At 37.2% G+C, this 27,716-nt stretch overlaps 1 protein-coding gene across 5 annotated transcripts in view; it reads left to right on the top strand.

Annotated features, from left to right (window-relative positions):
• The window catches only part of CDIN1 (CDAN1 interacting nuclease 1), a 217,677-nt gene that overhangs the window by 41,073 nt on the left and 148,888 nt on the right, over positions 1–27,716 (top strand). For all 5 annotated transcript variants that reach the window (XM_081229257.1, XM_081229256.1, XM_081229260.1 and 2 more), the window contains exons 2-4: positions 18,289–18,334; positions 19,226–19,290; positions 26,827–26,887. In XM_081229257.1, coding sequence (XP_081085383.1) covers positions 18,289–18,334; positions 19,226–19,290; positions 26,827–26,887 — 172 coding nt within the window. The remainder of the gene's footprint in view (positions 1–18,288; positions 18,335–19,225; positions 19,291–26,826; positions 26,888–27,716) is intronic.

The following is a 27,716-nucleotide window of genomic DNA, read 5'->3' as shown; positions in this document are numbered from 1 at the left end:
TTTAGCATTTGTTGTAAAGCTGGTTTGGTGGTTCTGAATTCTCTTAACTTTTGCTTATCTGTAAAGGTTTTAATTTCTCCATCGAATCTGAATGAGATCCTTGCTGGGTAGAGTAATCTTGGTTGTAGGTTCTTCCCTTTCATCGCTTTAAATATGTCCTGCCACTCCCTTCTGGCTTGCAGAGTTTCTGCTGAAAAATCAGCTGTTAATCTTATGGAGATTCCCTTGTATGTTATTTGTTGCTTTTCTCTTGCTGCTTTTAATACTTTTTCTCTTTGTATTTAATTTTTGATAGTTTGATTAATATGTGTCTCAGCGTGTTTCTCTTTGGGTTTATCCTGTATGGTACTCTCTGTGCTTCCTGGACTTGATTGACTATTTCATTTCCCATGTTAGGGAAGTTTTCAACTATAACTTCTTCAAGTATTTTCTCAGACCCTTTTTTTCTCTTCTTCTTCTGGGAACCCTATAATTCGAATGTTGATGCATTTAATGTTGTCCCAGAGGTCTCTGAGACTGTCTTCAATTCTTTTCATTCTTTTTTCTTTATTCTGCTCCCTGGCAGTTATTTCTACCATTTTGTCTTCCAGCTCATTTATCCGTTCTTTTCCCTCAGTTATTCTGTTATTGATTCCTTCTAGAGTATTTTTAATTTCAGTAACTGTGTTGTTCATTACTGTTTGTTTGCTCTTTAATCCTTCTAGATCCTTGTTAAATGTTTCTTGTATTTTCTCCATTCTGTTTCTGAGATTTTAGACCATCTTTACTATAATTACTCTGAATTCTTTTTCAGGTAGTTTGCCTATTTCATCTTCATTTACTTGGTCTTGTAGGTTTTTACCTTGCCCCTTTGTCTGTAACATATTTTTTTGTCATTTCATTTTTTTTTTTTGATGGGTGGTGCTGTATTCTTGTCTTACTAGTTGTTTGGCCTGAGACATCAGCACTGGCAGTTGGATAGCGCCAAGTCTTGGTGCTGAGATGAGGACCTCCAGGAGGCCTCACTCTGATTGATGTTCCCTGGGGTCTGAGGTTCTGTGTTAGTCTAGCGGTTTGGCCTCAGAGCTCCCACCACAGGAGCTCAGGACTGACCTCTATCCTGGGAACCAAGATCCCACAAGCTTCATGGCACGGATTAAAAAAAAAAAAAAAAGGAAGGAAGGAAGAAAGAAAGAAAGAAAGAAAGAAAGAAGCAGTACAATATCAAAGAATATAAAAGAAATAAATTTAGAAAGATAAAAAATATATTAGGAAAAACAAAACTATAATTGGAACAACTGCAACAAGGTAAAATAAAACCACAACAGAAAAAAGGAAAAACAAAAGTGGGGGTGGGGGGCAAGCCAAAAGGAGAGATCACTAACAAAGTATAAAGAATAAAATAAAATTTGAAAAATAAAAGATTTATTTAGAAAAATAAAAATATAAAAGAATCAACAACAATGAATCAGCAAGGTAAAACAGAACCCCAATCTAAAAGAGGAAAAAAGAAAAAAAAAAAAAAAGAAAAATAGCCTTGGCTATGGGGGCGGAGTTCAGGCAGGGGTGGAACTTAGGCAGGGGCAGGGTTTAGGCAGGGGTGGGACCTAGGTGGGTGGGGGGTGATGTTTGAGCATGGGGCGGGGCCTCTGCTTAGTACCTGCACAGAAGGTGAGAGGCAGCACATAAAAAGGAGGGCCTCTAGAGTGTGGTGTTCGGGAGTTTGGAGGTAGGACCCTGAGTGAGGGTGTAGGGACACGGCTTGAGCTCTCTGGGGCAGGAAGGAGGCTCCCAGGGCAGAGGATTAGGCCCTGGAGCCCAACAGGCTTCCCTGTGCCTAAGTGGACAGGGAAGGCACTGGCCGTGTTACCTTCTGTTCCTTCATGCCCCTCCCCCAGGGTCTCTGGCAGGGTGTCCCCCACCCACCCCCCACTGGGCCACTAGACCCCTAACCATGGGTGGGTCCCTCTGGGTGTAGGAACTCCTCCCGTCCCCCAGCCACCCCTCAGAGGTGCTGGTCCCGGAGGTCCGACCTTTACTTTTGCTCCCCCTTCCCTCCCTCCGATTCCCTCAGTAGCTGTGAGGCTGGAGGGAACCTCAGTGGGGAGAGGATCAGGCCCTGGATCTCAGCAGGTTCCTGGGGGTCCAAGTGAGCAGGAGAAACCTGGCCGCACTCCCTTTTGACCTCTGCTCTCCCAGTGGTTCCCCAACTTCCCCCTTTAGGCATGGGATCCATTCCCCTCCCCCAGCTGCCCCTCGGGGTGCCAGTCATGTCCCGCCTTCACTCCTCTTCCCTCTTCACTACCCCCATGTCCCACGTCCTACCCGGTCACCAGGGTTTCCTCCTCTCCCCTTAGGTGTCTCTGGTCCCCCACCGGTGCCTGGTAGGTGCCCTAGTTGTGAGGAGACGTGAATTCTGCACCCTCCTAGTACACCATCTTGACTCTGCTCCCCTGGAATATTGGTTCTTGAAAGTACTTTTGTTTTATCATTTGGATGCTGTATTAAGAACACAGGGTTTGAGGACAAACAGTCTGTGTTCACATGCTGGCTGTGTTAATTTGGATAAGATACTTCTCCCTTTCTCTCAGTTTCTTAAATACTACTAGTGCTTATATTATTATAGTGATGATAATTAAATAGAGTGATGCTTGGACCTAGGTAACTAACCACCAGTGTTGCTATGTTTGTCATCATCATCACCAGGATCAGTGGTGTTTGTTGAGTGCCAACTCTTGATTAGACAGAGTTCAACAGAAATGGGGAAAAGTTACAAATAGGATATTCTGGTGAAGGTTAGTGTGTAACAGCATAATTGTGTTGTGCATAGTCTTAGTGACTGAACTCCATTTATGCCTCTCCTCTGGTTTCTCTTAAAACACATAGAGAAGTAGGGAAGGCATTTATAGCCATTTAAGATTGGTTTTGTTGGAGTGAATGACATTAAGTGCTGAGATTAACTGCCAAAAGAATTTGATTGTGAATTAAGAATAAAAGGCTTGTGGTAAGAGTTAAAATTTTGTGTTTAATCAGAGAAGAGCTTAATGCATTTTAAGGCATTCCATTTATTGTTTTAATATTCCCAGCATTTATTATTAAAGTGGGGTGGCTGTAGAATAATTATAGTCCATATCATGATGATGATGTTTTTAGAGAAGGTTGAAAATCTACAGTTTTTTCAAACTAATGTAGTAGGGAAAATATATCATCTAAAGCTTCAAATAGTTTGCTGACCTCATAAGAACACAACTGAGGCCATGTAGAAGCACTAAGTATTAACGAAGTTACTTTTATGCCAATTCCTGCATTTCCTTGTTAACTTCTTAAATGAAAAGTATCAGTTTAGTAATTGGGGGTTGGGAATATGGGATAAAAGACAGAGAAAGAATACGAGATTATTACTACCATTATGTTAATAAAACTGAAAATTTATTTGTGAAGAAAGTGGTAAAGATGATAGTTTGATCTTTATAAATGATAACCATTATTAAGTGAATCTGGTCATTTTTACTAGTTTTATATAAGATCCCTGTGACCTATTAAATTAAGAAAAATTAGGAGGGCAGAACATGTATTTTTGAATAGAAAAAGAATAAGGGCATGTTTATATAGTTTTAAACAATATTCTAAACTTTTTTATTTTGTGAAAAGTTTATAAAAGTGTATTCGTTAAGACATAGGCAAGTAAGATTTTGGTCACAGAATTAAATTAGCCTCTAGATGTTCATTCATTCACTTGTGATGATGCAGAGTTGGCAGAATGACTTGGTATTCTAGCAGGATTTCATAAACTGAGAAATTCCCTCAGAAAAGAGATCCATTCAAGGCATTTTCTGTATAAACAAACCCAGAAAACATTTGAGATCCAGAGGAAGAAAAATTGGACAACATGAAGTAAAATTAGCTTGTTTCATAAAACTCGGTATAAGTAATAAGCTGATGCAGGCATAATTTTTTTTTCTTTTTTGGGGTGGGGAAGTTTTTAGAATCTGCTTCCCAAGAAAGAGACTCAGTTAGGAAAGAACTTGAAAGAGCCTGACCCAGCCCTAAAACTTGAAGAATTAACTAGCTAGCTAGGAATATTGGAGAAGTGAGTGATTAATCATTAGCTCTCAAAGCGTGGCCTATTGTGAAAGGACCCCAGGTGTCTAATTCCTTTTGGGCTGTCATAACAAAATACCATAGGCTGGATGGCTTAGACAGCAGACATTTATTTTCTCACAGCTCTGGAGAATGGAAGTTCAAGATCAGGGTGGCAGCATGGTCAGGTCCTGGTGAGGACTCTCTTCCTGGCTTGCAGATGGCCACCTTCTCACTATGTCCTCACTTGGCCTTTCCTTGGTGCATGCTTTCAAAGTGATCTCTCTCTTCCTATTCTTATAAGGCCACTACAGTAATCCCCTCATAAGGGCCCTATGCTCATGACCTAATCTAAGCCAAATTAGCTCCCAAAGGCCCCTTTTTCAAATACATTGTCATTTGTTACAGCAGTCATAGGAAACTAAAGTGTTTTACTATGGTAGGATGTTTAGTAAATTTCTATTTTTAAGTAAAGACTTCAGAAAGTGAAATTAATTCATTTGGTTTTGATAAGCAACTGTTTAAGAAAACTCTCTGAAGGTTGATCAGAATCTTTAGTCTTTTCAGCACTGAATATTACTGAGGAAAATGAACAGTGTTATTTGGTGCTATTTTAGGTCTAAGTGTTGTATTTTCAACCCTTCTGACAAATACCTTTCTAAAACTAAACTCATTTTAAGAGTAAGGATTACCTCTTATCTTCCTTCAATTTGAAGTTGCTGGACAGAGGTGGGGGGCCCTTATAGGTCCTCAAGACATACTTTGTCTCTTTTCCTGGGATTACCTAGTTCAAGCTAGAGACCATCTCATAAAAAAACTCTTTCAATACTTGAAGAATTGTGAGGTTGAATGTTTATATTTATTTACATATTTATATTTATATATTTATATAAATATTTTTAAAAGTCAACTTTTCAGGTAAAGATCTGGTGGTTCTTTCATTAAGTATCTGTGTTCAGTCTGTATCAAAAAAATACGGTAATTTGGGGGGGACTGGGATTTCATCAATGAAATAGTTGTGGTGCTAGACCCATGAAGTGATTATTTAACCTCTAGTGGGGGATGTGGTACCTTATAATTAATGGTGAATGAAAGGAGTTAATTATTTTCCTCCCACATTCTCATACTGTGGTCTGATTGCTTTAAATGCCTGGAAGTCTTAATAAACAATTTAATCACTCTAGCTATTGACCTAGAATAGACCTGCTATATCAGGCCCATATAGAAATGTCTGGTGTCAACATGAGTACAAGTCATTATTATAAGGACCACGGCACAGTTTTATGATAAACTATACTTAAAAGTTTTAGGGCTCTAATCTAAGCAGAGAGAAACTTAATAAATCTAAATCTTGGAGTTGTAGAACAGATAAAAATCACAGAACTTTCAAGGTGAAAATAGACTCTAAAGTCATGAAATCCATATACAGATGTGAAACTGAGACTTTGAAATATTAAGTGATTTTTTTCCAATTAGAATTTAAACACCTCAAGAATAAAGACAGTTCCTATTGGTGCTCCCTCAACAGTACAACTTTTGATGCTCCCTATTGTTTAAAAAATAATTATGGAGTACATAAAGATGTCTGTCAGAAATTTGTAAGAGAAAACTAGTATTCCAGAGGGCTAAAAAATGGTCCTAAGTCAGGGGAAGTGACACGTTACCTGGAAAAATAATCACTTTCCATATTGTGAGGTTATATAAAATTTGCATTTATAGTAAAAAGAACTGTCATTGAGAAGTAAAATTCAAAATTTTGATCTCCCATTCATTGCATCTTTTGGTGGTAAAAAGTGGGAACTTGGAGGTTTGGGGACTACTGGTGATATAATTTGTATTCTAGTATATTTTGCTTTTTTATTTGTGTTTATGTTTTTTTTTTTTTTTTTTTTTTTTTTAATTTATTATTTATTTATTTATGGCTGTGTTGGGTCTTCGTTTCTGTGCGAGGGCTTTCTCTAGTTGCGGCGAGCGGGGGCCACTCTTCATCGCGGTGCGCGGGCCTCTCACTGTCGCGGCCTCTCCTGTTGCGGAGCACAGGCTCCAGATGCGCAGGCTCAGTAGTTGTGGCGCACGGGCTTAGTTGCTCCGCGGCATGTGGGATCTTCCCAGACCAGGGCTCGAACCCGTGTCCCCTGCATTGGCAGGCAGATTCTTAACCACTGCGCCACCAGGGAAGCCCCTGTGTTTATGTTTTAATTTATACACATTGGTCACAGATACATTATGATTACTGAAATAATTGAAAATATGTGATATTCTCATCTGTTAAGATGACATAGCTAAGTATTATTTCAGTAAGTCCTGCTTGTAGCACAACTTATTTTTTCCTTGATTTACATGTACCTGGTGTAAAATAATCCTTTACATAACTTTGGGGAAATCATTTTATCTCTGTGACTTTTACTTTTGTCATTTTAAAAACGAGAGCATTGGGCTTGGTCTAAAAACTCTATGGTATCTCTTGAAATATTCCGTTTACTAAAATAGCTTCATTTAATAGTGATAGCAAGTCATATAGGAGTATCCTGAGTCCAATTTTACCCTAAAGGGTAGAAGTTCTCCAAATAGAACGAGGAGATTCAAAGAACGTTCTAGACTCCAGAAAGAAGATGGTAATTTATGGCGATGTGGTGAGATTAAAGTATAAACTGCTTGGGGGATTGAAGGTGGGAAAGCATTGTGGGAGGGCTAAAAAGAAGGGGCCTAAAGCCAGGTTGAGAAAGGCCTCAAGTGCCTTGCTCATGAGTATGAACTTCGTTCTATAGGTAGTTGATGCCTCCTGGGATTTTCAAGCCAAGAGGGTACATCATCAGATGTGTATTTTAGAAGCATTGTTGGTAAATTAGAGGTTGGATTAAAGAGTATAGAGATAGGAGGCAAGGGAAATGAATCAGGAAGCTGTTTAGTCATTTAGGGAAGTAGGGACAAATGTGAAAATAACTTTTGATTGCAGAATCAGCAGGACTTCGTGACTCCTTAGATGTTTCAGGTGTGAGGGAGAGGGAAGAATCAAGAATGACCTTGGGATTTGTAGCCCAGCTGTCTACCTTTATGGAAATAATCGATTTAAGAGCGTTTGAGTATGAAACACAGTTGTGGGAAAGGAGTATGATGGTAAATTTGATTTTAAGATGCATGTGGCCAAATAGGGGAAATGTCCCATAGGGAGCTATAAAATTGAGAACGTGATTCTGAGTAGGGGTGGAGGCTGGAAACATATATATGTATGTTTGGAAGTTACAACAGTAGTTGTTGGGAACACAGCAGGGTGTGCTGTCACCCACATGAGCAAGTAGAATGAAGAGAAGAAGAGGGTTGGGGAGACCTCCTCCCTCCCCATCCACTCCCCTGCCCCAGGAAACCCCAGGGAAGAGGCTAGCAGCCAGTGGGAGAGAGAAAGATAGGTGGTTAGCAGGGGAGAAGGAGAGGTTTTAGAAAATAGTTTCCTGGAATTCATAGGAAAGATTTTTAAGAAAGGGAAGATAGTCAAAGGTACAAAATATTGTGATGAGGTCAGCTAAGGTAAGAAGTATGTCTTTTTCAATTAAGTGAGATTGCCGTGGGTTGGAGGCCGAATAGGATTTACTGAACCAAAGACCTCGTAGACAAAGACATTTGGTAGTGAAGAGAAATGGTGGACAGTAGTTTGAAAGGTGTAGACAGGTTGTAGCTTAAAGACAGAAGTGTGCTTGGAAGTAAATGAAGACTAGCCAGAGGAGAGGAAATGACGGAAAATACACTAGCTAATACTCCATACAGAGGTGGAAGAAAGTTGAATTTTTACCAACCCGGGAAGAATTATAAATATCTTCCCATACAGGCTATTGTTATCAGACTATCATTATCTGTTAACTTTCTCTTGCTCTCTTACTCTTTCTGGCAATCATAATAAAATTTCTACAAACTTAAGGGTTTCTAATACTGTAGTTTTATCTGACTTATTAAAGAATGAAATCAGAATAAATTATTATAGGGAGAAAGAATTGATAAATATTTCTTACAGGTGTATCTATTTTATTGTGTTGAAGTTATTGGGATTGCTTTAGAGAAAAATGACCCAACATCTGGTCTTGGAAACAAAATTACGTGTCTTTCACCCAGGCTTCTTATTCTTTATCTGATTTATGTTATGGCTCATTCTAAAAAGTTAAAACCCAAATTTAATTAGAAAGGAAAGAAGTATAGGTGCTTAAGCCTCTAATTAAATAAGAACGTTTAGAATAGGGTGGGACTTAGAGCAGAAAAAAATATTAGATCAATTTATCCAGCTCCTTCAATTCTTTCCATTTTTCTTCTCCTACTATTTAATTTCATTATGAAATATAGCACACATAGAGAGAGAATAGTATAATGAACTCTTTGAATCTACCTGTGTTTATATTTGCTTCAGATGCTTTTTACTTTTACAGAAATGAAATATCCTGACACTGTCTACAGTTTATCCCCCTTCAGATTTTTATTTTTTAAAAAATTTGTGGGCTTCCCTGGTGGCGTAGTGGTTGAGAGTCCGCCTGCCGATGCAGGGGACGCGGGTTCGTTCCCCGGTCCAGGAAGATCCCACATGCCACGGAGCGGCTGGGCCCATGAGCCATGGCCGCTGAGCCTGCGCATCCGGAGCCTGTGCTCCGCAACGGGAGAGACCATGACAGTGAGAGGCCTGCATACTGCCAAAAAAAAAAAAAAAATTTGTAAAAAATTACAAATTTTAAATTAAAAAAAATTTTTTAATTACAAATTTTTTAAAATAAAATATATATATATATTTTTTAAAAGAGCTCTTTGGGCTTCCCTGGTGGCGCAGTGGTTGAGAGTCTGCCTGCCGATTCAGGGGACACGGGTTTGTGCCCCGGTCCGGGAAGATCCCACATGCCGCGCAGTGGCTGGCCCGTGAGCCATGGCCACTGAGCCTGTGCGTCCGGAGCCTGTGCTCCGCAACGGGAGAGGCCACAACAGTGAGAAGCCCGTTGTACCGCAAAAAAAAAAAAAAAGCTCTTGGATTCCTTTCCCCTTCTCTTTCACCTGAGGTAACCATTGTCTTGAGTTTAGTGTTTATCAGCCTCATGTATTTCTTTTACTGTATCCATAAATGTCCATGAACAAAAAAGGTAATTATATTTTGCTGTTCTTATATTTTATATAAATGGTAACAAATGTGTGTATAATTCTGTAGCATGCTTTTTTTTGTTTTTTGTTAAGTACTCTATTTTTGAAATGTATCCATGTTGATATCTGGTAGAGTGAGATATCACTTTGTTTTTGCTTTTCAGAATTTATTAACTATTTCTGACATTCTTCTTCATGGATTGTAAGATAAATTTATCTCATCCTACCAGAAAACTCTGTTGTGAATTTGGTTCCCCCACTGCTGCCGAAGGGCCCGGGGAGGCAGCTGGACCCAAGGGAGAGTGTACTCCCTGGGTGAGCTTTGACCATGGCACCTGGAGGGAGGATGTTCCCTCTCTACCCCTCCCTCAAATAGACTGTCCTGGAGCTTTAAAAAAAAAAAAAATCATAGATTAATGTGTAGGGAATTGACATTTAATTAATACTATCTTTTTACCCATGATACTTTCCTTGTAAAAATATCTCTTCATTTAGTCAGGAACTCTCTTATGCTCTTCAGTAATGTTTTATAACTTTCTTCAAAGGTTTTACATATTTTTATTAAATATATATGTATAAAAAAACTTTATGGTTTTTTATTATTGTGAATGAGGTCCATTTTTTCTATTCCATTTTCTAATTTAATATTACTGTTTTATAATAATTCTAATTCTTTTTTATTTTAATCTTATATATAGTTACCTTTCTGAGATCTCTTATTAGTGTTTAAAACTTTTGTTTATAGATTCTCTTTGTTTATTGATTCTCTTCTCATCTTCAAAGAGGGAACATTTTATTTGTTTCTTTCCTTTTTGATTCTCTTATTTCTTTTCCTATTTTGTTTTGTTTGCTAGGATCTTCAGTTTTCCAGAACCTCCTAAAATAAAATTGGTTTCTTTTTTTCCCCTTATATCCAATTAATGCAATCCATTTCCCACAACTGTTGATACACACTACTGTCATTGCTCAATTTTATGTATTTTTGTTATTTTCATTGTGATTTCCTCTTTAATCTATTGGTTAGTTAGTAATGCATTAATTTTTGAAAATAAGGGTTTGCGGGGGGACTAACTTTTTAATCATTAAATTCAAATTTAATTACCTTTTCAGCAGATATAGTTTAGCCAAGTCCTGAACAGAACCTTTGACAGCTTTATAGAGCTGGAGGACAAGGTTTAGAGACCAGGGTCCACCAAAGGTGGGAACTCTTGCAAATGTCCCAAGCTTTGAGATGGGACACTAAAGGGCTATACCCTAGGAGTTAATGTGGAATGAAAGTAAAACAGCTCTACATTACTATATTTCACCTTCAAGTTTACTTCACTGGCCTAAGAATTCAATACCTGAAATTGGACTAAGGTGATCCTGGACTCCTAGTTTCCCAGAATCAAATCAGAATCCTCTCTGGAGAAAGTTAACCATTTTCATATTCAGATTATTTATAAAGCAGTTTTTCAAGTAGTATGGCACATAATGGGAGATACTCAGTCACATAAGTACACATGACAACATAAATGGGAACCAGTAGAAACTGTAGAAATAGACTTAAAGGGGCTCTGGTTATTGGAACTACTAAACAGAATTTTTATAATCACAGTTTATTCAAGATGTTAAAAAAGAAGATTGAAACTCTTCAGGGAACTTATTTGAAAAAAGAATCAAATAGAAAATCTACAAGTGACAAATACAGTAATTGAAATTGGATGGATTTAACTCAACAGATGTATTTAATAGCAAGTTAGACATTACTGAAGAGAGAATTAGTGAGAGATAGATGAGAAGAAAATATCTAGAGTGTAACAGAATAACAAAGAATAACAAAACAATGTAAAATATGAAGAGAGAGTAAGAGATAGAGGATGCAAGTTAAAAGAAATAATACTTGAGAATATTCAAAATGTTGAAATGTATCCAGTCATATATTTAAGAAGTCCAACAAACTGTAACCAGGAGCTTACTAAATACCAGAGTTAAAACTCCTAATAACCAAAGTTAAAAAAAAATCTTAAAACTGGGTCGAGAAATAAGGCACATTATCACTGAAAAGAGCTGAAATTTGAAATTTGACATCACCAACACATCTGCACTGCTGGAATTATTAAAAGAAAGTTATTCCGGATGGAAGAGTGGAAAAGGAAGGAAGGAAGGGCAATGAAATTGTTCATATGTGGATATATCAGAATGAACAGAAACTGTATAAAACAACAGCAATGTCTTGTGAATTTTAAGATATATGTAGAATTAAAACAATGTCAGTAATATTCTATATGTCAGAAGGGGAGAAATATAGATAGTGTTGCAAAGTTTTTGTATTTTCCAGGCAGCAATTAATCACCAAGGGGGCATGTGTTTATGTAAGATAATCATTAATAGTATAAGAGTATTCAACTTCCAAGTTGCCAGGGGAAAAATAATGAAGAATAAGTACTAAATCAATTTAAAAGAATACAAAATATGAGAAGAAAGGAATGTACAGTGATTAAGAAAATTAGCATTCAGTAAGATGATAGACTTAAACCTAAATATATTAGAACATACATTAAATGTAATCAATCGTAATCAAATCAATGTGGTATCTGTGCAGAGATAAACACATAAATCAGTGGAGCAGATTAGAGAGTCCCAAAATAGACCCTTAGATATTTGGTTTCCTCAAAGGCAACAAGATAATTCAGTCGGTAAATGGTGTGTGACCAATTGGATATATGTACAAAAATAACAAAAACAAAATGTGACTCCTATCTCAATGCACAAAATTAACTCAAGGTAGATCATAGGCCCAAATGTAAAAGCTAACATTCTTAAGCTTCTAGAACAAAACATACAGGATTATCTTCATGACTATGAGTGGCAAAGATATCTTAGAAAAGACACACAAAAAGTACCAATAATAAAATTAAAGAATTGCAACATTGGACTTAATCAAAATTAAATTTTATCACTTCAAAAGACAGCAGAAAGAAAACGGAAATACAAGCCATTAATGAGAAGGTGTGACAAGAACGTATAGCAGTGGGAACTCTCCTTTAGTGTTGGTGGGAGTTTAAAATTGTTACAAACACTTTGAAAAATTGTTTGACAGTATCTACTAAAGCTAGAGATTTGCATGTCAGATGACCCAGAATTCCACTTCTGCATTTATACGCATCAGAAATGTGTACACATATGCACCAGGAAACATGTGCAGGAATGTTCACAGCAGCATTATTCTCATTGCAAAAGACTGGAAACAGTTCAGATGTTCATCAATAGGATAGATAAATGCGGAGCATACTTATACAATAGAATATACTATACAACAATGAAAATGAATTAACCTCACATAAATTAACAGAGGTGACTCTCACAGACATATTATTGAGTGAAAGAAGACAGATGCAGAAGAGCACACACTGTGTGGTTCCATTAAAATAAAGTTTATGAACAGGCAAAGCTAACCTATAGAATTTAGGTAAAACTATAAAGAAAAGCAAGAAAGTGATAAAGATCAGATTCACCTGCGAGAGAGAAAGGGTGATGATCAGATAGAGTGCCTTTTGGGGTCCCAGCAGTGTTCTATTTGGTGACCTACGTGGTTACATGGTTTTGTCTTAAGCATGATAAAAATTTTAAAAGGTGAATGTGTTATGGCAGGATTAAATGTTGATATCTTATGTAATGAAGGCATGTTACAAAAAATGTTTAAAACACAATTTTTGAAATTTTACTTTTGTGTATAGACAGACACAAAGACACACACACATCAGACACAGAGTAAAAAACACAGGAACACAGATGGACACCTATGGATTTTACACAGAATAGGTACTATTTTATAACTAGGAAACTTCATGAAACATTATATAATAAAATTAACACTTATGGAGGGTGTTGTCCTCTGTAGAGAAGGTTGATTGGGTTTATACCTGTGTTGTTCAGGGAAGGATTTAAAGTTGCTCTGTATACAGTAAATAGCATTTGAGCGAAAGACACATTTACAGTCACATAGAGACACTTCAGACAATTGTGTAGTTATTAACAAAATACACCTTAGCTGCAGAAAGAATAATGGAAATTACCCAACAATTTTTTAATCCTTGACTGTTTACTGTAGGAAAATTTTTTTATATAGTTAATTAAAGGAAAACTGTGTTTTGAGTTTTTTTTAAAGGGAATATTGTCTAAGGCCATAGAATTTGATCAAAACTCTTGACCTCCTGTGACTTCAATTTTCTATCAAAAAAAGCAAGAATGCCCACCTTTCAGGGTTGTTTGGAGTATAATGTAACATATAAATGCTTAACCTTAAGCAACAGGTATTAGCACACATTAGAAGGGCAGATTAGCATGGGGATTAAGGGCTTGGGTTCTGGAACTGCACCAGGATTTCGATTTCCAGTTCTACCACTTACCTAGTTCTTTAATTGTGTACTTTCCTTAACTTCTCTTTCTCCATTTCCCCATCTTTAAAATAAGGACAATAATAGTACCTACCTCAGAGGATTGCTATGACGGTAAAATAAAGGGCACAGTATAGTGTGTAGCACAAAGTAGGTGTTCATATAACTCTTAGCTCTTGCTGTAGATAGAGCTGTTTTGGATGTGACTTCAGTTTGTCAGCAAAATTAGTTAAGTTCCTGGGACAGTAACCACTTTTTTTTGTATATATAAAACATGAGTGTAACTTATAAGAATTTTTTGTGATAATTGATTACTTCTAAACTTAATGGTGCCATCTATATAGTCATGTGTGGGAATATTTGCTACTATCAGGCATAAAATGTAGTCTATATCCTCAATATGAAGTTGGAAATTAGAAAGAAGAAATGGGTGTGGGGGTATGATAGATACATTTTTCTCTATTTCTTCAATTTAGTTTATATATTTTTTTCCTTTTTTCTCCCCAGTAATTTCCCAGAATATCAGTAATCTCTCATGACTCTTCCCACTTCACATTGTTATTTTCCTAAAAAAAAAAAAAAAAGTTAGTAGTACTGCTGTACCAAGCCTTGGTGTCTTATTGAATTCCATTTTGATTTTAGAGGGGAAAAAGAGGCTCTATGTTTCAAATTTGTATGTATGGGTGTGGGAGGGAGTGAGAGAGGGAAGTGAATTGCTTTTATGGAAAACCTTCCTTGACTAGTGCCCTGAATCACTGACCACGTACAGCCAATATTTTATTGTATTCTTTCATGGGTTTAGAGAAGTTGTACCTTGTGAGGTCTGCAAGCCTAATGCTTTGTAAGAGTATCTTGCTTTATCTTCTTAGGTTGGTTTACTGCTTCCCGAATTCTAGAAGTAATATTCATTTTGTTCAGAGGATTTCAAGCCCATTAGAGTGTAGACATTGACACATCATAGATGCTATAGCAAAAGGAGCTTGAAAGTTGAATAGAAACATTTATTTCTTTATGGTCTTTTTCAGAAGTTGGGCACTTGAAAGAGGAAGAACTTAAAGTATAAAGTGTAGTATCTTCTTCCTGAAGGTTCTACTTGCTTTAAGTCTCCACCTGGGAACATCAAGACTTCCCTCTTGTAAGAATGTTGCATTGCAGCTAAGTCTGTGCTAAGTTCTGCTCTTAGTCTTTGCCACACCCATTCAACCCCCTGATGTTCATTTTCTCTAATATCCTTCAGGTTGTTGAGTATCTTAGCTGGATGGGCGTGGACACGCGTTGAGTTAAATACTATATGGGGCACTGGTTTGTTGCCTGTTTATGTACCTGGCATTTGAAGTTTTGAATGCAATATAAAATGAGGGTAATCAGTACCCCATCAATGTTTAAAATCTGTATGGAAAAGTCATTCACAGATAGCAATTTATGATCTCTAGGCACATCAGTTTAGTGACACAGTGACAGACAGAGGAACAATTTTAAGGAAGCCAAATACAGTAGCTGCCAGCTAGGAAGAGAATTAGAGTGTATAAAAATGGACAGCCCCTTCCAAGTATTGCATCCTGTACAGGTGCCGTCGTGATAGGCCACCCTGTCTCCGAGCCCTCCCTCGATCGTGTCTCCTACTTCCTGGGCACATAGGAAATAGAAAACTTTCCTTCCTCCCTCCCTCCCTCCCCCCCTTCCTTTCCCCCCTCTCTTCCTTCCTTCCTTCCTTCCTTTAAAAAAAAAGGACATGTGTTATTACTCAAAAGAAGTATGGAAGGTAGTCACTTCAGTTCATGGTCTTGAGCAGCTCAACAGTGTCCTCCTTCCGTCTCCTGTCACATGTCCTCAGTGTGTTGGCTTTGTCCTCATGCTTGTTTGCTTGTTTCCCCATTGCTGCAACATGACTACTGCTGCTCCATAAAGCCATTTGTCACACGACTCAGACAAGGTTTTACATAGCTAGTGTAGGCGTCTACTCACATGCTCTTCTTTTCTCAGATACCTGCAGGGTGAGGAGCTTAATATGGGAGGGTAGCATGGGAAAAAAACACAAAATGATCTTTGAAGAGACTTTGGGCATTTGTGCAAAGTAAGTGACTATATTTTTGAATATATAAATGGAAAACACATGTATGCTAAGTGACAAGTGTATGCTCCAAAGTCTTGAAATATGTGAGGATTCAGGGTATAATTTACTTCACTAAATCCCTAAAAAATATGTGAGCACTTGACAATGTTCTAATTTTTTGCTTTTTCGCATGTATATGTTGAAAGTTTCCTCTAAATCAATTCCTGTCCACTTTAATGTTTTTATTTTGGAGGCATATTTTCCCATACCCATGACCTCAGGACATTGTGGATGCTCAGTGAAAACTGCTCATGGACTGACTGTGATGTTTAAGATGAGCCTTTTAGTTACGCAGAATCTTCTCTTTTCTTCCTCTCTAGCCAGAAACCATATTCTTTGTGAACCTAAGGAATGTTGAATTTAAACCGTAACTTCTGTGGCTCTTGCCAATCAAATCAAACAGTAGGGGAAACTGCAGTGGGGGGCCAGGTAGAGGTGGTGAGTTCTTTGAAGCTAGACCCTCGAGGTCATGATTTCTCCACTCACCAGTCTTTTGCCTTGGGATCCCTTCTCAGAATCCACACACTGGAAGAGAGTAACAAATAATACACACTGGGGTCAGTGTCTTAGTTGCACTAAAACTACTCTCCCATTCTTTATGTTGTGAGGCTTGTTCACAATGCTTAGCACACACAGGAAGAGAGCGTTGACTGACAAACTACCTAGCAAAAATCAGTTAGTTCTCTACAGCTTTGTCTGGTCAGCCAAACCCAAAGCCTTTTGGACCCAACTCTGTCTTTCTATTTTACTATGGTAAGTCATTTTCTCTTTTTAGCTCTAGCCAGGTTTTGCCCCCAGTGTAAGCTGGAATTTCCTCTCTAACCCTCTTGGCCGCTGAGAAAGCATGTTGCTCCATAGGCTGTGTCCATGGTTTTAGCTGAATTGAATTCTAAGCTGTTTAAGACAGTTTCCTGATTGAAGGCATTATCTTGTCCTCAGTTTTTACAGTGCTCTCAACTCTTGACCAACTTCTCACATTGAACTGTTTATTCTTGGGCTTATTCCTTCTGCTGTCTGTTAGTCTTCCCTTTCTGAGCATCTACCATTATCCCTTTGTTTTATTCAGTTTAGCTTCCTCCTCATTAGTCATTGGTCCCTGACTTGCCCATTACATGCACATTTATTTCCATCATATTGTTTGAGACCAAGAGACTGACATTTTGCCTTCCATTAATTGGTTAACATAAATATATTTTGCTGTGCAATGAGGAGGGCTGTATTTATTGTACATAAATATCTAACATAGTGACTTATTCAGTAGTTTATAAAGATTTGGGTTTAACTTTGCCATTTTTTTTCAGGAGTTGGTTGTCAGCAACCCTACTAGGGTATGTGATTTGCATGTGAAGCTCAGGCAAGCCAGGCATAATAGGAAGATTTTATACATAGAACTGGCTTTTTCAAAGGTGGCTTCCATTTTTAGAGACATTGAAAAAGTTATAATGGATTTATAATTTTATTCAATCATTTCTCAGTACTTTTGAGTCATTAAAACAGTCCTGTAGTAATTATTGGTTTTCCTTGATAAACATTTATGGTGTTTTTTTTAAACATATTCTTTTGTAATCTAATAAGAGTGGAAAGGGGTTAGAAGCCAAATCTGTAATGATATGCAAGAGATGACAGTACTGACAGTGAGTAAAGGAATATGGTGTCATTGCTTTTATTTCATACTCTCCAAATTACCTGTGATGAGCTTAAGCAGTCTCATTCATGAATAGAAAAATTTTAATTATTCACAGTGCTTTGGTGTACTATAAAAGCAGAATTATTAACACTGTAATTTGTTCGGATAGCATTTGGTAGGAAAATATATCAGAAATAATTAATTGTTTTCAAGATAAGATAAGGCAGCTGTATCTACAGGGGGCAATCAAAAAGAATAGTAGTGGGCCATTGATTGCTTTTTAGAGAAAAAAAATTCTATTCCATTTCTAAATGTTAACAATTGTAAGAGGAAAATTCCCACTTGGGAAGAATGTGTTCCAGGTTGCTTCATTTCCAGGTGTTTGACATTGCATGGAGTCTTAGATGAATAAGGCTTATGGCAGTCTTAGGGAATGCTGTTCTCAAGGACCTCAGCTTTCTGCTATGAAAGCTTCTATTTTCAAAGTAGGCCACTATCGGTGGGAATGTTCCAGTGGTCTCTGTGCTACTTCTAGTGAAGAGCAAAGTTTCCCCCCTTGAATCTGAGAGACCTACAGAAGAGGATACCTACCTGCTAACAAACTAAATTTCAGAATGTTGCCAGTGAATGAATTGCATTTTCTACTGTTGATGGGATTTGACTATCATTTATCAATGGGAATAAACCTTGCCTCTTTTGGTCCCTTTTAACATACATGCATGGTACAGATATGATTTATAATCATTCTAAAGTTTAAGAAAATCCAAATCATATGATAGTTTGCTTTGAGACCATCCATATTTTCCCCTTTCCCTTTTTCTGTCTCCTTGACCTAGCAGCAGGAAGCCTTTGTTTGAGGTGTTCATCTGGAACAACTTTTCCACACTTGTTTTCATGTTCTGTTAGATTACAGGGCAGCAGGCCTACCTTTGAAGCTCCTTTCTCTTTTGTTTCTTTGCCGTGCACTCCAGTAATTAACTTTGTCCTTCTTTTATTTGTTCCAGTCAATCGCAGGCCACTCTGCTGAGCATCTTCTCCCAGGAGTACCAGGTTAGAAGTTTTCTCCTTTGTGAGGGTTGACAGGTGCCTAATTGAATGATGAATGTCCCTTTATTTCTTTGTAATTGAACTGCCAGCTCTCTGATTGGGTTGGAGGATATTCTCCTTTCCACATCGAGCACCGCCTGCGTCTCAGTGGAGGCCTGCCAAGCCTACCCATCCATCTGTCTAATAACATCTAGCCTTTGCTTATTTGGTGGACCTGTAATAAATTATGCTAAACCATTATTATTCTGACAATAATAATTTCCCTGTGTTGCGTGGTTCCATGTGCTAAATGTTTGCTGACTTGCACTGTCAGTGCCGCTTTCCATTGCTGACAGAGATGATGATAAATGACCATTGCTGGAGTGGCAGAAGGCAAGAGAGGCAGAAAATGGAGTCATTTATCATGAGATGACAGGTGTCAGTCAAGTGGCAAGTCTCTATGGAATTACTTTTTGTAGTTTTCAAATAAGTTGTTTTTAAGCAATGTTCTTCCTGGTTAAAAATGGCAATTGGATTGTAAAACTAGAGTGCGGAGGACTTAGATGGAATTGAATTGAGGGAAAATTAATACAAAGGTTGAAACAGGGAACAAGTTTTTCTTTGCCCTCTACAACCCTAAGCAAACTTAATTTAGATTCAATTACTATGACCCTGTTGGCTTTTACATATATACTGTACCTTGTGGTACAGTCTGGAGACATCCCAGCCATGCAATAGAGATTAAAATGCATAGGTTCATAGAGTAGAAGGGAAAAAAGATCTACCACCACCCAAATCCCCAAACTATTATTCGGTTTGCCCTTTATGTTAGACATTGGGATCAAGAAATGTGTCATTTTTGTTCTTGAACCTGATCTGTGACACAACATAAAAATCTTTTTTATTTTGTTTCAGAAACATATTAAGAGAACACATGCCAAACATCATACTTCGGAAGCGATTGAAAGTTATTACCAGAGGTATGACCTGCCTGTCCCACTAGAGGGTATCATAATACCTATTAATTGTAATAATAATTATGAATAAATTAGATTAATAAATTGATTTTCTATATAACATTCCAAGGCATCTTGTTTTAAGTTTCTTATTTAAGACTTCAAGTATATTTCTTAAAATTTCTCAAATACTCTGTTGTATGGATTTAAAGAATATGGTGAGACCATCTTAATTTACATGTGTGTGAAATCTTTACTATGTAAGAAATTGTTCCAGTATTAGAAAATCTCAGTTGGATGCTTGAAACTGATTGTAAGCGCATATCTTGGATAGATGCGTATGTTCATGCAGACGTATATCTACACGTATATGTGAAAGTTCTCAAACCAATTTTATTTCTTATTTAAATCAGCAAGTTGAAAAGTATATTAGAAAATAAGATTAAATTTTGGTACAGTTGTATTTTGCATCGTAGGTATTGGGTTAGCCATTTTAGAAAGGCAAAAAAAGATATAAATCAAGTAAGGACATATAGAGACACATAATAATGTACAGCTGTCAGATTTTAAGAGGGGTTTATATTTTTAAAGGAACGTCTTGAGTATTGAATCAATAACATGATGTTCAGGAGATATTTTAATTTCAGCCTAATTTATTATAGTTCCAACCTCTTGTTCAGAAACAAAAAGAATCTTTAAAATAGCTCCTTTTTTAAAAAATTAAAAAAAAATTGGCTTTGTAATATGAGTGAATAACTTATAATGGTAAATGGTTATGGTTTGCATTAGAAATTATTGGTTGCTTTCTTAAATATTTTAAGGGCATACTGGAAAGGAAAACAGTTTGAAATATGCTCTTAAATTATTACACATAAGATTGACAGAGCAATCTTTCTGTGGTGAGAGTGACACCACTGATTTTAGATGAATGATTTTTATGCACGAAAATTCTATGAATTAAATGAATATGCAGATAAAATATTGGTATTATGTTTCTGTAAAGTCTTTTTTTTAAGAATTGCGTGTTTATTGAAAAGTTATTGAAGTTAGATTTTTTTAAAAGTATTCATTATGCCATAGTGGTAAAAGATATATTCTGTTTTGAGTAGAAGTATCTGTTAAAGAAATATACATGCATACACAAACACACACACACACTTTTATATCTAGGAGAGTTACACTTTAAGAAGCCATTGTAGGGCTTCCCTGGTGGCGCAGTTGTTGAGAGTCCGCCTGCCGATGCAGGGGACACGGGTTCATGCCCCGGCCCGGGAAGATCCCACATGCCGCGGAGCGGCTGGGCCCGTGAGCCATGGCCGCTGAGCCTGCGCGTCTGGAGCCTGTGCTCTGCAACGGGAGAGGCCACAACAGTGAGAGGCCCGCATACTGCAAAAAAAAAAAAAAGAGAAGCCTTTGTAAAGTTTGAAGTGATTTATTCAAAAGTAATAATCTCCTCAGTGAAACTAACATTTAAATTAAAGTTATCATCTAAATCATACATATAAAATTGAGAAAGACCCATGAAGTGCTGTGAAGCCAACAACTGCTTTGGCAACCAGACTCTCCACTGAAAGACTGAAAAGTGGCTCACGTGTCAAAAAATACATTCTTATTTATAAAATTTATAGTCTTAGGCTTCCATATAAAAGTATGATTCTATTTCAGATTTTAAGGCCCAGTTAATATCAACAAGGGAAAATAAAGCATTTCCTAGAAATTTGGAGATTTGCTAACAGGCCATGGGCTGCCCTCTAATAATCATTTTTTTTCATAGTAAAAAAGCCGTTTTAATTAGATGATTTCTAAGATCTCTAAATGCTACTTTTAAAAAATTTACTTTCATTAAAAGCTATATTTGAGGGGCTTCCCTGGTGGCGCGGTGGTTAAGAATCCACCTGCCAATGCAGTGGACACGGGTTCGAGCCCTGGTCTGGGAAGATGCCACATGCTTCAGAGCAACTAAGCCCATGCGCCACAACTACTGAGCCTGCACTCTAGAGCCCACGAGCCACAACTACTGAGCCCACGTGCCACAACTACTGAGCCCACGTGCCACAACTACTGAAGCCCACATGCTTAGAGGCCGTGCTCCACAACAAGAGAAGCCACCGCAATGAGAAGCCCACACACCACAACGAAGAGTAGTCCCCGCTCACCGCAACTAGAGAAAGCCCGCGCACAGCAGTGAAGACCCAACGCAGCCAAAAAATAAAATAAATTAATTTTTTTAAAAAAGTATGTTTGATTTCTGAGGTATAAACATACTTTATTGGATTACCTGGTTAGTTTAGGCCAAAAACAAAGATCTTTAAGTATGGTTACTCGAACAGTTGATTGGGTAATAATGAAAATATAGAAACATATTTGTATTTCTTTAAGTTTAGTTAAATGTGAGAACCTCAATTACTTCGAGGAGTCACAACATTTGAAACACAATCTTGAAGTTAGGCTGTAATGGACCGTCTAATAGGAAAGCAGTCTGACTGGTTTCTTACTTTACTACCCCGCTTCCTGACTTTTCTGCCCTGCACTTTGTGCTTGTAGACGGGCTGTGTTGTTACCTTTCAGATGATTTGACCTCACAGGTCTCTTGTTGTAAATGTGCAGGTTGAATGTCCCTGTATTCTCTGTGGTAAATTGGCCTTGAAAGGTTTTTGTTTCCCAGCTGATTAGAATAAAGGCAAAATTATATCAAAACATACTTAAGCAGTTTGACAATCTCAACAATTTCTTCCTTTTTTTTCTTTTATAAAAGTAATACATGCATATTGTGAAAATTAAGCACTTTTTTTTTTTTTTGCGGTACGCGGGCCTCTCACCGTTGTGGCCTCTCCCATTGCGGAGCACAGGCTCTGGATGCGCAGGCCCAGCGGCCATGGCTCACGGGCCCAGCCGCTCCGCAGCATGTGGGATCTTCCCGGCCCGGGGCATGAACCCGTGTCCCCTGCATCGGCAGGCGGACTCTCAACCACTGCGCCACCAGGGAAGCCCTAAGTGCATTTTTAATGGTATAAAAAAGAAATGAATGGTATAAAAAAGAATGAATATAAGCCCATAATTGTGGCACCCATAGATAACCACTGGTGTTTTTCATTCCAGTCTTTTGTCAATCCATTTTTACATAGATGAGGTCATCCTATATATGCAACTGTGAATTCTGAATTTGATACTTGGAAAAATACATATGACATGATATTATTTTGAAGAGAGAGTTTTGTAAACATTTTTATTTTATTACTTCATATGAAGGTATCATAATTTACTGAATTATTCCTCTGTTGAACATATATGTTTCCAATATTCTGATATAAATAACACTGTGATACATAGTTTGGTGCATAAGTCTTTGCATTTGAATTAGTTTCTTAATATTTCTGTAGATGGAATTACTGGTGTAAACAATAAGCATTTAATGATTTTATTATATGTTGTCAAATTACCATCTAGAAAGATAGTAATGGTTACATTTCTACTAGCAATATCAGAGAATTCCTGTGTCTCTGTATTCTTGCTAGCATTGAGATGTTCTCAATTCAGAATTTGAAGTCTGTATTAAAGACCATACAATCCACAGCGTGATTCCATCATGGTTAACTGAAACTTCAAAGTATACAAACAACAGTAGAAAATGTTTTCCTAAGCTTTTGAATTACTGAGGAAATTTCCTCAGTTCTTCATGTTGTGTGTGTATAGACACAGCTTGTTCATGTTGAAAAGAACTCTCTATTCTTTCCCACTGTACTAATGGCATTTTAGTTCTAAACAGGAAACATACTTGGTAAAATTTATTTAGATTTATCTAGATCAGTGCACATGGGCATATATGTGCACACGCACACATACACAAACACACGCAAGTTGGTCAAGTTTACAAGTTTCCTCATCAATAGCAAAGTTTAGAAATACTGTCTCTCATCTCCTCCTGTCTCTCAACACACACTGTTTGAGGGGCCAGCTTTATTAGCTTTGCAGAATCAGACCAGTTGGATTTTATTCAGATGTTCACATGGAAAAAAGGATAGTTCAAATATGTTACTGATATCACATGATACAGATAGTTTCTAAAAATTCGAACCACTTTTTTGTTTAAATAGCACCATTTACTTTGCATTCACTGTGTCCCATCTACTATGCTAGGAACCAAGTATAAGAATCACAATACCTGTCCTCAGCTGCTCTGTTTAGTGGGAAAATAGTTGCATGCATGGAGATGGATTCCAGAGGGTTTTGATATAGAATCAACAAAGGTGGTATTCAGATGTAAACTTAGTGAAGAATTTTGGTAGATTTTTGAAGTTTTACTATTATAGTTGTTATAAAAATATTAAGATTAAGTAAGTTTGTCTTATATTTAAAATCAGTACATATTATTTTTAATCTTAGATGCTAATAGATCTTACACACTCAAAAAACATCATAAAATGGACCTTCTGGGAAGATCTTTTAAGGATGGTTTCACCCACGAGATATACATTTGTTAGTCCTCCTATGGCAAAGCTGGAGGATGACATACAGTCTATGCAGAGTAATTTCAATTTGCAAATAGGCATCAGGAAGGCAGCCCAGGTCACCTTAATGTAGTGTTCAGGATTACGTTTTTATATCCCACTTACAATTCAGATCTTTGCTAAGGACGTGCCGGATGAAGGTTCAACATTGATTTGTGTAGCCCTACCCCAAGGAGAGAGAAACAACCCATTATAACTGTGTGAATAGTCTATGCTGTAAGTTTGCACAAGATGTTTTGAGGATGGAGAGAAGGGTAGCATGAGGAATTTCTGATTATGACCTTACTGAATGTTTTCTGTAATTATCATGCTCCTTTGATTGCATATCTAAAAATTTGAGTAAACCTGATCTGTCACTTGATATGGGGGACAGTTAAAGTTCCCAGAATGGACAAATGCAACTTCAGATTAATTTTAACTTAATTTCTTTTCCCTAGCACTTCTGAAGTGCTATAAGGTATAGGTGGGAAACAAATTGGGGAATAAATACAGTTAGAAGCAGGTCTACCCTTTTCAGCATTTGAGGACACCTCAGTAGGCTTTGGGAGATCAGCGGTCCATTTCAGAGATTTACTGCTTACCAGCTAGGGGAGCCCAGATGGGTTTCATCAGTACTCTGGAGTTTGGTTTCTTTATATGACCAACTGGGAAGAGTAATCAAGCTCATAATTAGGAATTTCCACTGTATTAAGTATGAACATGCTTCAAATATTATATAGACTATACAGATATAGGGCGCTAATGTTGTCATTTGACCAACTCCTGTTGCTTTAAACTTAATAGAAGTGTTCTATTGGTCATTACCAGGATTGTGATTGATGCAGCATTTATATGAAACCATATAATTTGGACTCAAAATGATAGCTTCCGGGCACAGGCAGTGATCTGGGGTCTAGCTGTTCTCTTTCATTCTTTCCAAATTAACCCCTGAGAAGAGGTTCTGCTCTGGTCTCACTAGAGCCTTTCCCAGTCCTCAGATAGCCCAGGCACATTCCTGACATTTGCACTTACTGTTCTCTTGCTGGGAATGTTCTTTCTCTCTTGGCTTGCTGCTTTCCTTCTTGTGGGTTTCTACTTCAGTGTCACTTCCTTAGAGAGGGGCTTCCTGACCAACCCATCTAATTTATATTATATTGTAGCATATGTCATTACTTTATGTATTTACTTCTCTTTTTCTTCTCTGTCTCTTCACTGTTATATAATCTCTATGATGGCAGGAACCAAAGAAGTTTTGTTCCCTTCTGCTTCTTCAGAACCTGGAATAAGGCCTGACAACTAGTTAGCTCTCAAAAATATTTGTGGGATAAATGAATGTTAAGTAGAGAGTTGTAAAGATATACTATTATCAATATAGGCTTAAATACCCTGACCCAGAACCAGAATGCTTAATGAATGTGCGCTCTGGTTAGTTGCTCCGACTTGACGAAACTGATTGTTCCTTGAACAGACCTATCAGTGCAATGGAAGTTCTGTAAGTTGACATGAAGTTCTTAGCTGGCCTATTTCCCAGGGATCCTTCTCTAAACCACACTTGTCTTGTTTGTTTTTATTTTGTTTTTCCCTTGCTCCTGAAATGACAGTACTTATTTCCCAGTTAGATTCCTAAACAATTTATTCAAGAAAGGGCCAATAGATGAAAATGGATTTATTAGAATTACTTTGAAGTTATAATGATCCTGAGACTTTCCCCACCTTAAATTATTTGATTTTATTCCACTTCATTTATTGGAAATCATACATCTTTATAAGCATACCTGTGAAATAATGTAATTTAATTTAGTATTTGCTTCTGGCAGTTACAGGGAAGACCTCACCTGTTGACTTTGATTTTTACTATCAAACAAATGTTGTTAGTTTATTCAATCAAACAGTATACTATAGAGAAAATGTTCATACTTAATTTTATTTTCTTGCCTAAAATGGCTTTTTAAAATTATTTAATTACTCATTTATTAGAGAAAAAATCATGTATTCAATATTACAATATAATCACCTATTATAAGCCAAGAACCGTGGTAGGCATAATAAATTGAATAAAATGAAATTCTTCTACCTTCATGAGGCTTTTAGCCTAACAGTCGGGTTGGGTTTGAGGTGGACAAGTAACTCAGCAGATACAGTGTTCTGGGCTAAGTGATGGAGAGATGAACAAGGTGCTCCTGGATTGCACATAAGGGATACTTAATGTTCTCCCAGGTCATGGTGGATGAAAAAGGAGACATACAATCTGAATCAGGAGTTATCCAGGTGAAGGGCTGGAGTGGGGAACAGTGACTAGAGATGAGGCTGGCTGAAGAGAGTAGGTAGGAACCAGATTATGAAGATCCTTACGAGAATTTTTAAGTGGTTATAATTTAATCTTGAGATTTAATGTGGGGCTTTTGAAGTGTTTTAAGGAGGAGAATGGTATGTTCAGATTTTTATTCTAAAAAAAATCACTCTGGCTTCCATGTCTAGGATGAATTTGGGGAGTTTGTTTTTTTGTGTGTTTGTTTTGCAGGGTTAGGGCATGAGGAGAGCTGGAGGTTACGACAGAAATCCAGAGCAGATAAGATGATGGCTTGTATTACCTATTAAAGGTGTGCTGACCCACTGATGAAAAGTCTGTTCCATTTTTTTCCTAATAAGGTGTCAACCAATCCTATGAACTAAATGTAAATAAAAAATGATATGCTTGCATGGATGCGTTTTTCAGGAGTAAACTTATTTCCTTCCCATGAGTGGCTGTGGTATAGATAAAGCCAGGGTGATAGGGATAGTTCTTTTCAAAATCACCTCTGTGTTCACTTTACATGTTAGGAGGTGAACACAAGGGAGACCTGTGTACTCAGACCTCCTGTCCCCAACTTCAGTTAGTTAGTTGCCAGTGGTTTTGAGGTAAGTTGTTTTTGTTATTCTTTTCCCTTCAGTGCTCTCCTATGACAGTAGCATACTTTAACTAGAGTTGAGCATGGCATTTGCCCAGGAGAAACATGTACACACAGAGGATGCTGACAAGTCTATGCTGGCCTTTTCTTGTCACTGCATTACCACTTGGCTTTGTCTTGTCTAGGTATCTGAATGGAGTGGGGAAAAATGGAGCTGCCCCAGTACTCCTGGAGCTAGCCAATGAGGTAAAGTTATTGTTATTATTTTATTTAAACTTACATAAAACCTAAGGGGCCTATCTAGAGTAGCTTTGCTTAGAATTATAATTAACCTTAAAAAAAAGATTTTGAAATGCAGAGCAGATAAAACATTTTATCTTAGATGCAGTAGACATTTAAATTGCTCCCTGGTCTCTTTGTACTTTTAATAATTGGACCAAGAACTTCATATATTAATAAATCAGTTAACATAATTAGTCTACTTCTTTTAAAGCACATGTGTAAACAGCTTCTTGGTTTCTTATTTTGTGGGAAATTTCAACCAAACAGCTCAGGACATGCTCTTCTTCAGATATGTTGTCTTAATTTAGTGTGAGACATACCTGTGTCAAGTACAGAGATGTATGCCAAGAAAATCTATGCTGTCATAAAAATGAAGAGAGAAATTGTGTACCTAAAGATGTAACATTTACTTGATTCATTTGTTGTTGTTGTTGGCAAACTTTTATTATAATAAAAGATACATGCCTTCTAGAAAAGCCTTTCTTTATATGAAGAAGCATACTCTTCTTATTAACACCGAGCATGAAGTGATTTATTGAACATATCTGTTAACTCTTATCTGCTTCTGTTTGGGGAAACAAATAGTAGTCTTACATTTAAAAAAGGAAACCCCAAAGACTTCCCATGAGTGAAGAAGCTGTAAAAAGTTCATAATAGTTGCAGAGAGCATACAGAAAAAATAAAATATTTAATTCCTAAACTTTAAAATATTTATCCACTGTAATAAGAGCAATACAGTATTTAGTCTGACTTGGAACTGCTTATGCAAACCTCATAGGGATGGAATGAAATG

The sequence above is a fragment of the Mesoplodon bidens genome (assembly GCF_964165515.1).
Source record: "Mesoplodon bidens genome assembly, chromosome: 3".
In the NCBI taxonomy this organism is placed as follows: Eukaryota; Metazoa; Chordata; class Mammalia; order Artiodactyla; family Ziphiidae; genus Mesoplodon; species Mesoplodon bidens.
The sequence above is the reverse complement of the archived record's forward strand: the minus strand, read 5'-3'. Positions and strand labels throughout refer to the sequence as shown.